The 11,269-nt window shown below is 36.0% G+C and overlaps 1 protein-coding gene and 1 long non-coding RNA gene across 6 annotated transcripts in view; one reads left to right on the top strand and one right to left on the bottom strand.

Moving 5' to 3' along the window:
• The window catches only part of LOC105218935 (phospholipid-transporting ATPase ABCA3), a 48,446-nt gene extending 38,107 nt beyond the window's left edge, over nucleotides 1-10,339 (top strand). For 4 of the 5 annotated variants that reach the window (XM_054232214.1, XM_011194809.3, XM_054232213.1 and 1 more), the window contains 13 exons: nucleotides 646-1,237; nucleotides 1,490-1,633; nucleotides 1,739-3,353; nucleotides 3,416-3,950; nucleotides 4,009-4,355; nucleotides 4,429-4,554; nucleotides 5,618-5,842; nucleotides 5,909-6,059; nucleotides 6,131-6,307; nucleotides 6,379-7,038; nucleotides 7,102-7,209; nucleotides 8,431-8,619; nucleotides 9,113-10,339. In XM_054232214.1, coding sequence (XP_054088189.1) covers nucleotides 646-1,237; nucleotides 1,490-1,633; nucleotides 1,739-3,353; nucleotides 3,416-3,950; nucleotides 4,009-4,355; nucleotides 4,429-4,554; nucleotides 5,618-5,842; nucleotides 5,909-6,059; nucleotides 6,131-6,307; nucleotides 6,379-7,038; nucleotides 7,102-7,209; nucleotides 8,431-8,619; nucleotides 9,113-9,260 — 5,017 coding nt within the window. In that variant the 3' untranslated portion in view covers nucleotides 9,261-10,339. Of the gene's footprint in view, nucleotides 1-645; nucleotides 1,238-1,489; nucleotides 1,634-1,738; nucleotides 3,354-3,415; nucleotides 3,951-4,008; nucleotides 4,356-4,428; nucleotides 4,555-5,617; nucleotides 5,843-5,908; nucleotides 6,060-6,130; nucleotides 6,308-6,378; nucleotides 7,039-7,101; nucleotides 7,210-8,430; nucleotides 8,624-9,112 lie in introns of those variants that run through there. The other variant, XM_054232215.1, reaches the window with a different exon arrangement.
• LOC128922281 (uncharacterized) lies at nucleotides 6,864-8,424 on the bottom strand. Its single transcript, XR_008471505.1, has 2 exons — nucleotides 7,333-8,424; nucleotides 6,864-7,267 (listed from the first exon to the last, which is right to left on the bottom strand). It is a non-coding gene; the product is annotated as an uncharacterized LOC128922281 (long non-coding RNA).
• Nucleotides 10,340-11,269: the final 930 nt, after the last annotated feature.

Raw genomic sequence — 11,269 nt, 5'->3', positions numbered from 1 at the left:
TTTTCAGATACATCGGTGAGGTGGTGCAAACTTTGAACTTCTCATTTCAGCGGTGAGCTTTGGCATTGGATCTACTTTGTAAAATAAAAACCATCATTCAAATAGCTTAAAGTCATTAAAGTTATGGAGTATATAAATATTACTTAGGTCTGAACCTAACTATTTTTAAACTAAAAAGTGTATATATTCTAAAATGTGTTCTCTTCATAATATATCTGGATATCCATTCATTTATAATTTTATTAAATAAATTACCATAATTATATATTAATTAATGATATGGTCATAGGGCAGAACCACTTAAGTCGACTTAAATCTATGTAATCGGAATTGTCCGTTACAGTCATCTACATACAAATATGTTTTCTTCACTTAAATATGTCTTCACCTTTTCACTGGACTACTATCTAATACAGCTGTGCAAACTATTACAGTGTTCACCTCAAAATTTCACAAAATCGAATTTTTGTGGCCAAAGATCTGCATGTATCTATGTAGCTTGCTTATATCTGTATGTTATTGCGCGTGAAATAAAAATGTTTGTCCTTTTAAAAGTATATGTACATTCTCTAAGGGCTTTATGAACTAACAAATTTCGAATTATGTAAATTTTTTGTATAATAAAAACACATTATAATCCCACAGTGAAGCATTGAGCACCAAGAGTAGAGCCAATAAACCCATCTATAAATTGGCCTTCTCGCCCAACAACACATTTCTGGAGGCTATAATTATAGAGGCTACCGAAAGTTTGAATCTAGAAGGTTATGTGATGTATCCGAATGCAACCGCTTTGGAGACCTCCTTTACCACCAATAACTATTTGGCAGGCGTTCAGTTTGACGATTCTCTAAGCAACATCACCAGTTATCCACGTGACTTTGTGTTTTCTTTACGTTTTCCAAGTGAATTACGTACAGCGACACGTGCATTGGGTTGGACATGGTTGACTTCGAAGTTATTTCCGCTTATTGATATTGCCGGTCCGCGAAATCCGGATGCTGATGATGGCGGTCTGCCGGTGGGCTATCTAAGAGAGGGTTTTCTACCGGTTCAACAGGCACTTTCAATGGCTTACTTGAAGTTGGCTGGCAATAAGGAGACTTTGCCCTATGTGGAAATGCAACGTTATCCCTATCCGAAATATATCAGTGATCCATTAATAGAGGCTTTGGAGACAATATTGTCTTTGATAGTGGTTTTGAGTTTCATTTATCCATGCACCTCGATAACAAAGGTAAGTATTATATTTATACCGTAAAATACTTAATTTATGAGCTTAAGTAACTGCACTCTGTCACTTTGACACCATCCTAAATATATTCGGGAATTTACAATTAGCTGAAATTTCGTTCCATAGAACCGATGGGAACATATACATTTCCCTAGAGTTGTTATAAGGACATGATAGTAACTGTATCTATCATTTATTCCATGAAATCTGGAAACAAATTTTATAAAACCATGTAAAACTAACTCAATTTTACAGAACATCACAGTCGAAAAGGAGAAACAGCTGAAAGAAGTGATGAAGATTATGGGTCTGGACAACTGGTTACATTGGACTGCCTGGTTCTTAAAATCATTTGTAATGTTAGGCATATCCTCATTGCTGATCGTACTCTTGATTAAGGTATATTTAAAAAAAGTTAAATAAGATTACACCGTTAAGCGGTTTTAAGGGTTTGAGATACAAACATATATATATATATGTATATACATATCATTGCGTATTTAGATTCGATGGTTTGAAGGCGTTGCTGTGCTCACGTTTAGCAATTGGTCAGTGCTGTTGGTGTTCTTACTTATCTACACGATAGCCAGTATTTGTTTCTGCTTCATGATGGCGACCTTCTTCTCAAGTGCCAGCACAGCCGCGGCTGTCACTGGCTTGGTTTGGTTCATTACATACCTGCCATTATCGTTTACGGTAAAAACCTACGAACAAATGTCACTAGGCTCAAAGTTGGGCTGGTGTTTGATCTCAAATACCGCCATGGGCTTCGGTTTCAAAGAAATACTCGGTTTTGAGGGCAACGGCGAGGGTCTGCAATGGAGTAATTTGTTTAAAACTGTTTCTGTGGACTCTAATCTTACAGTCGGCGCCATTATGTTGATGATGTTGCTCTCTTCCGTCCTTTATATGATTATTTGTTTGTATGTGGAGCAAATTATGCCTGGCGACTTTGGTGTGCCGAAGAAGTGGAACTTTCCGTTCACCTACAGCTTTTGGTGTGGCCAAAAGGATTATGCTGGTATTGAGGATATGTCGAACGGTTCGATGGAGAATAAAAATCCTGATGCCTTTGAGCGGGAACCTGCTGGCAAACATGTGGGTTTACAAGTGAAAAATCTAAAGAAACGTTTCGGCGATAAATACGCCGTCAAAGGCTTGTCTGTAAATATGTATGAAGATGAGATAACAGTGCTGTTAGGACACAACGGTGCTGGTAAAACGACGACAATCTCTATGCTGACTGGTATGTTCCCACCAACGGCCGGTACGGCCATAATCAATGGCAGCGATATACGCACCAATATTGATGGCGCGCGTATGTCACTGGGCATTTGTCCACAGCACAATGTGCTGTTCGATGATATGAGTGTGGCGAATCACATAGTCTTCTACAGCCGTTTGAAAGGTCTGCGTGGTGATGAAATTAAGGATGAGATAGACAAGTACTTGCGCATGATCGAGTTGGAAGATAAAGCAAATGTGGCATCGTCGAAACTGTCTGGTGGCATGAAGCGCAAGCTATCGGTTTGCTGTGCGTTATGTGGCGGTACAAAAGTGGTGCTTTGCGATGAGCCAAGTTCGGGTATGGACCCCGCGGCCAGACGTCAATTGTGGGATCTATTGCAGGCGGAGAAAATCGGACGCACATTACTACTGACAACGCATTTTATGGATGAAGCCGATGTGTTGGGTGATCGCATTGCGATAATGTGTGATGGTGAACTCAAATGTCATGGCACATCGTTCTTCCTGAAGAAGAAATATGGTTCTGGCTATCGGCTGATTTGCGTTAAGCGTGAAGGCTGCAAGGCGAGTGAGGTAACCGCTTTGCTAAATCAGTATATACCCGGCATACGACCAGAAGCCGATATTGGCGCTGAGTTATCCTATCAGTTGCCGGATAACTACTCCGCGAAATTCGAAGAAATGTTTAGCGACTTGGAAACACAGTCCGATGATTTGATGCTTGGTGGTTACGGTGTCGGTATTACCTCAATGGAGGAGGTGTTTATGAAAGTGGGCGCCGAGAATTCCGGCAATGGCACAAAAAAAGAGCAAATGGCCATCATGAATGGTAGTTCCGGGCTCAATGAAGACGATGTCGAATCGATGAGCTGTAAGTACACATTTCCTTAATAATATTGACAATTTCTACTAATTCTATTCATTTATACACAGCTGATAACATGTTTTCGGAGAATACTCGTTTACTAAAAGGCAGAGATCTTTTCCTCAATCAATGGCACGCAATGTTGCTCAAAAAGTTTCTTTACACTTTTCGTAAAAAGTTTCTTTTCCTCATACAAAATTTGCTACCCATATTTTTCGTGATCATCACCATCTTGATATCGCGCAACGCCAGCACATTTCGTCAACTGCCTGCCATCAAGATTAGCTTGGCACAGTATCCCAAAACATTTACGGTGCTGGAGACGACCAGTAACATCGCACCGGGTTCCATCGAGCAGCGTATCGCAGCTGAATACAAAAACATTGTGAATTCTTATGGCGCCAATCATCAGTTACAACTCACAGGCGAAAGTAATTTCACCAAATATATTTTGAATTTGGGCGAAACCGAACAAGTGCGCATCAACTCGCGTTACATGGCTGCGGCGACAGTGAACGATAGCAAAATTACAGCTTGGTTGAATAATCAACCGCTTCACACGGCGCCGTTGACTGTCAATCTTGTGCACAATGCTATGGCAAAGTACGTTTTTGAGTTTATGTGCTAATAAAAAAGTATTAATTCAAATTTTACATCTTAGAGTACTTATTGGTCCAGAAGCATCGATAACCGTTATCAATGCACCTTTGCCGTATTCCATCGAAACAAAATTGGCACAATTGAATGCGGGCACAAATGTGGGCACCCAGTTAGCTACGAATGTTGGCTTTTGCATGTGTTTTGTGAGTGCCTTCTATATACTGTTCCTGATTAAGGAGCGTGAGACGCGCTCGAAACTGTTGCAATTTGTGGGTGGCGTGCGTGTTTGGACTTTCTGGATGACACAAATGCTCTGGGACATGACCACATATGCTATAACTGCCTTGATAGTGATTATAACGTTGGCTTGTTTCCAAGAGGAGGGCTATGCTAACTTCTCCGATTTGAGTAAGTCACACACATTTCGTAATTGTTTAATGTGCCAACAAATAAAAGTTGTTCATTTAAATTTTTATTACAGTACGCTATTTCTTCCTGCTAATAATGTTCGGGTTCTCCGTTCTACCGTTCACCTATTTGCTATCATTCTTATTCAGTGAGCCAGCTACTGGATTTTCTCGCGCCTCGACTATAAACATCTTTGCAGGTAAATATAAAAATTATTATAAGTAATCTCAATTGCAAAAACGTTTATTAAATACAATTTTTGATTGTTTTTATACTCTCGCAACATGTTGCAAATAGTGTCTGTATGTCTGTTTGTAAGTCGTTGAGTGAAAATGGAGAAATCTTAAAGAAACTTATTACACGTGTTCCTTGACACCATAAGAAGTTGCTTTCGTAAATAGGCGAAATCGCCCACAAAATGGCGAAAACCGAAAACGTATAAAATGCTATAACTAAACCATAAATAAAGTTACGAAAGTACAATTTGATACAGAGGATCACCCAAGAGGGGCATATTTTGATGAAATTTGAGGTGGTCCCGCCCCTATTAGTTTTTTTGTACATATCTCGTAAACTACTAAAGCTATGTTAACAAAACTTACTGGAGTAAATTCCATTAGGCTGTTTATTATGTAGAAGGAAAATAGATGAACTCGGATTATAAACACGCCTACCTATAAAGGTTTTGACTAATATCAACAAAATTCGGTTCTTATAGTTTTTTGATACCCCAATGCTATAGTTTGGAAATGGACAAAATCGGTTCACAACCACGCCTACTTTTACTATACCCCAAATTTAATAAAATTAAATAAACAATTGGCGAGAGTATAAAATATTCGGTTACACCCGAACTTAGCCCTTCTTTGTATATTTTGCTTGGGCAGAAATGTATTTTCTATTAATATAAACTAATGGCTTTCAATAACAAACCAGATCTAATAACTACTCCAGCAAGTAATCTACAAAAAAATATCAGAGAACATTATAATTAATTTTGATAATATTATTTTGAACATATCGAAATAAAAACTATTGAAGTTCGTATGATATTTCTTTTGATGTATAGGCAATATTGCTGTTAATTCGAAATTTATTGAGGTTTTGAAAACAGAAAGTTTGAACATACGATAATCTATACTTTAGAAAATATATTTGTTGAGTATTCTGAAGCTGTGAGGAAAATATTTTAATTTTTATAGCATTTACTACATTGCGTTTTAGAATTGGGAACTAAAATAACTAAATTTCTACGCTTACAGGTGTGGCGCTTTTCGTTGTTATTGTAATAATGTCATATGAGGTCTTCGATACCAAGGATGTTGCGGACGGTCTGCAATGGTTCTTTAGAATATTTCCACACTTTTCACTTGCAATGGGCTGGAATAAATTATATGTTAATTGGGCTACACGAAATACCTGCAACAGCGAGGTGCTACAAGTTCTACCCGATAAATTGCGTTGCACTTTATTGCCAAAGTGTTGCTGTAAGTCACCGTTAAAATATTTTTAAGTTAAAAATAATAATTTCATTTAAAATTTCTTTTATGCAGCCACAATTCCTTATTTTGCATACAAAGAACCAGGTATTTTGCTGGAAATCTTGTATCTGGCCGCCACTACGGTGGTGTTCTTCCTCATTATCATTACACGCGAATATGGCATCATAGATGAGATCATGTACATGATCAGAAAGCGTGCTTTGTAAGTCAAACATTGAATTATTTGTGTTAGAACCATTTCATTAGGTTTGATTTGAATTTACACATCTACAGTAAACCACCACCGCCACCCGAGGACGGTTACTTTGATGATGATGTTGACAACGAGAAGAATCGCATACTGAAAATGTCCAGTGAACAACTAGCTAATCAAAATCTGGTGCTTAATGGTGTCACTAAGTATTATGGCAATTTCTTGGCGGTCAATCAGGTCTCACTGTGTGTCCAAGAGTAAGCGAAAATATTTTTACTTTCTGGTTATAAAATATATAACTTTATAACAATTTTATTTGACATTTTAGAAACGAGTGCTTTGGGTTGCTGGGTGTTAATGGCGCCGGCAAGACGACAACATTTAAAATGATGACCGGTGACGAACGCATCACTTACGGTTCGGCTTATATTAAGGGCATGTCGCTGGAATCCGAAATGAGTAAAATTTATCAGGATATCGGTTACTGTCCACAATTCGATGCCTTACTAGACGATCTAACCGGCCGTGAGACGCTGCACATCTTTTGTCTACTACGTGGCGTACGCCGTGCGCGTATCAACCGTATTATTGAAGATTTAGCGAAATCATTCGGTTTTACAAAGCATTTGGACAAGCCTACCATGACGTACAGCGGTGGCAATAAACGTAAGTTAAGCACAGCGATTGCCGTAATTGGTAGTCCCAGCGTCATATATCTCGATGAACCGACAACCGGTATGGATCCGGCTGCTAGACGTCAACTCTGGAATATGGTTTGCCGCATACGCGATTCGGGCAAATCAATAGTGCTGACATCGCATAGTATGGAGGAGTGTGAGGCGTTATGCACACGGTTGGCAATCATGGTTAATGGCGAATTCAAGTGTATTGGCTCAACGCAGCATTTGAAGAATAAGTTTTCCAAGGGTTTGATACTGAAAATCAAAGTACGACGCGCACCAGAACAGTCTAGACAATCATTAAGAAGGTAAATAATAAGAGTTTTAGTATCTGCATGGAAAATTTAACCATTTTGTATTACTTTATGTAGTTCCAGAAGCGGTCGCGGAGATCTTTCACCTACCGCAGTGAAGATGCAACAGGACATTTTCTCGGTGAAGGAGTTTGTTGAGCGCATGTTCTCGCAGGCAATACTACAGTATGTATATTTTAAACGACTAGACAATATATTTTTAAGTGCTGGATGCAACTTCGAACTATAGACCGTCTCGTCCTTTAGTAATTGTATTAGCTTTATCATTTGTTTAAACTAAAAAAATACCTTCTAAGCCTCGTAAAAAGTCCATTCCTTCATATTCCCCTATTTTTGCAATATACACACAACGTTATAGACATAACGAAGACACTAGGTGTTGCCTAGCCTTAGATTCATTAGTCTTCTTAATTAAGGAGCCCAATGTAACGGTTGTTTCTGTCACCTAGAACTAATAGGTTATATATACCATAGTGATCAGGGTGACGAGTAGACTTGAAATCCAGATGCCTGTCCGTCCGTTTGTCCGCGCCAACGATAACTTGAGATATCTTGAGAAAGCTTAGTGTTCCTTGGCACCGTAAGAGTGAAAATATTGTTGATGGGTGAAATCCGACCACTTCCACGCCCACAAATTGGCGCAACCGCAATCTTATAAAGTGCTATAACTAAGCCAAATTGAATTTTATGAAAGTAAAATTTGGTATACAAAAAAAAAAAAATTGGATCAGACTATATTTTTATGATTTTTTGTATAGCAATGATTGACATAAATTCTCGGTAAAAAGTATCGGGGGCTTTGATCCAATAAGAACAGTTTTTAGAATAGAATATCCACACTTTGAAGCCACTACAACCTTATTACATGGTTTTATCCGACATATTAATGTGATTTTGATTTCTATATTGTAAAATTACAAAATCTGGTCGAATTCCGTACAATGAGAAATCTGGTCGAAAATCCGTATTATATGAGAAGTAGGTGTCGTTGTAATTAAATTTCCTGTTATATTTTATATTTTGTGGGGGTGGAAATGTTTCGATTTAGCACTTTCAAAATGGAACACATATACCAAGTATTATGAAGATATCTCAATTTTATAGCTTGAATGGTCGAAATGAGTCACGTCATTTTAATCATTTGCTGTATATAGGCATAACCTCATATCTATCTCCATTACTTTTAGCTGTTACATCCAATCGTTAGGTGACCAAAAAATATTACTCTGCGAAACATACTGACAGAGTATAACATACCATACACTCGGGCGCAACGAAAAACAATTAATTTTTCTCGTTTTTTTTTGATAGTTCTGCTGAATACAGTTTAACAAAATTGTATTTTTATTATCATTTATTAATGCATAAGTATTTCTTCAATTGCAGAGAGGAGTACCAGGGCATACTCACATTCTACATTCCACTCTCAAGTATTAAGTGGTCAAGCATATTCGGTCTAATGGAACAGAATCGCAATTCACTCAACATCGAAGATTACTCCATCAGCCAGACAACGCTGGAAGAGATCTTCTTGGAGTTTGCGAAGTATCAGCGTGAAGATCCACGCACGCTTAAGTGAGCAATACACTTAATAATATCGTAGTTGATACCTTCCGTATATTTGTCTGTCACCCTTAACGCCATAGTTAAAGTTGACTAATCATTAATTCACCTAAATTAATTGTTTTTAATTTAAGAACAAAATTTCTAGAACTTGTAGTAATACTCGTGATTGGCTTACTCATAACATACAAATGTACATATTTACTTACATATCAACATGAGATCCCTTAGTAAGCGCGAAAGCAAGCGAAATACCCATACTAACCAACCAAAACTGCGCTTTTTCGTACCCTCCCCCACAAACACCTAAAAGTACATAAATGCTCCTGTAAATATAACCACACATTTACCTTTGTATGTATTTTTTTCCCGCAAATCTTTGCATGTAGCTGTTATGCATGCCATCTTTTTGCATGTATGTATTTGAAAAAATAATTTGTAAATATGTATGCAAAAATTGTAATAATTTATTCTTCTTACAAAATTCATAATTTCGAAAAAAAAGCATTAAGAAAAAGCGTTTTCCGATCTGGCAAATAACGCGAAATTGGATAAGGGGACCCGATACGCATAAAAACGAATGTCGACTGCAGGAACGTGAGCTGCATGAGCTAACAAAAGGGCAATTTAGGGATAACGGAGTTGCAGTATAAATATACACACATACATACAATGAGTGTGTACCGTAGTTTTAGCTGATAGTGTTATGTGATGTGGAAAAATGTGAACCGAAGAGCTTTAGTGCACTTAAGTGCAGAAAAATAGCGCCCAAAGGGTAAACAATGTTGCAAAGCGTGACTACAACATACAAACGAACAAGTAAATTTACTAAAAATTAAATTAAAACTAAAAATCAATGTGCCTGTATATGTATATATGTGCATACATATACACAAATATACATATATACTTATATATGAACTATATAATTTTTAACAAAAATATTTATTTTTCTTTATATATAGTAATGTATGTATATATGCACAAACGTAATTAAAATACGAAAATATGTATGTGCATATGTCTTTTAGACGAAAATTCGCTTATTTACTGGCATAAGTATACATATGTATGTATTTATTATGTATTTTACTTATATATAGGTGTGTGCGCCCAAAAATATTGCACAAAAGCGCATTTTACTTGTGCAAAGCACTATTCGAAACGAAAATAGCTAGTTTAATTTAATTTATAAAAATATGCATTGCAAAACTAAAAATTTGTTTAACAAAAATATCATAATTTTTAAATAAAAAAAATATATTTAAAACTTTTTCAAAAATTTTGAATTTTTCATTAGTATTTTACATTAATTTATGTTAATGTATTACAAGTGAAACATGAAATCCGCACGATTTTAGTTTTAATTCTACAAGTATTATATAAAATAATATTTTGGTACTAGTTTCTTAACAAATGTATTTTCAATAAGTTAAGCCAGTAAAACTATTGCAAAATTAATCAACAATATGCAAAAAATAATGAATAAATATATATTAAAAAGCAGGCGATATTTGTATAAAAATATAGATGTGCAGTTAGCTTTGCATATACAATATAATTAATACTATTTTGAAACATTTTTACAAAATACCTGAGGTCAGTAATTGACAGTACTCTTTAACGACAAATTTTTACTTAAAAATTTACACGAAAAACGAATGTCAAAATAACTGTGTGATGTTGCTATTTATTCTAATAAAATTATGATTTGCTGATCCCAGCAAAAAGAGGCAGTTGTTTCATTTTTAATTTAAATATAAACGGTAATAACTCGAACTTTCACAAAGAAAGCATAAAAGGCACAGATTACCAAATTTCCGTAGGACAGAAAATATGTTTCTTTCGTTTTTTTTTTTAATTATTTGATTTGCCGTTATTTAGCAACTGAGAAAATAAATTGAAGAGGATAAGAAAATACAACGAAATCACTAGCTGCCTACGACAAAAATATAAACCTGACATAATTAAATACAAATCTTTTAGAATTGAAATTAATTTCACTAGTGGCGAATCGAATCTATGCTGGTACAAGTAAGTCTTAAACTACTGTAAACAAACTAGCATAATCAAATACAGAAGTCGTCTAAAATGTGCTCAACCTTGGCTAGAGGCGAATCTAACAAATAATGGGCACGAATTATGTGAACTGGCATACGTCAAATAAACTGACATAAATCGAATAAACTGTCATGTTTAAATGGAAGTCATCTGAGACTTGACCAACTTTTAAATAAAAGAGACATAAGGGCATTGAAACAAAGGACTGGCATAAACTAAACAGACTGAAATAATTTTAATAAATAACACTGGCCCACACAAAGCAAAAAAAAAATGGTGCAGGGATAGTGTCAACGGTTTTGGACTAAGTGCCAATTGGTAAAACTAAATTATTTTTAATTTTCTTTCCTACGTGTCGTTTGCTATATAAGCCCACTTTTGAATATTGGCTGTTTTTGCTAACTTATCGGAAGATTTGTGTAAATATATTTATTCTAACTTCATGTCTTCATCAGGAACAAGTTGTCTTAATGTTAATAGTTAAACAAGTAAGAAAAGGCTAAGTTCGGGTGCAACCGAACATTTTATACTCTCGCAATTTATTGAAGAAATTTTATTAAGACAACACACAAATTTACCTATAAATTCGGCACAAAGTTTA

The sequence above is a fragment of the Zeugodacus cucurbitae genome, chromosome 5 (assembly GCF_028554725.1).
Source record: "Zeugodacus cucurbitae isolate PBARC_wt_2022May chromosome 5, idZeuCucr1.2, whole genome shotgun sequence".
In the NCBI taxonomy this organism is placed as follows: Eukaryota; Metazoa; Arthropoda; class Insecta; order Diptera; family Tephritidae; genus Zeugodacus; species Zeugodacus cucurbitae.
Note: the sequence above shows the minus strand (reverse complement) of the source record. Positions and strands in the feature narration are given on the sequence as shown.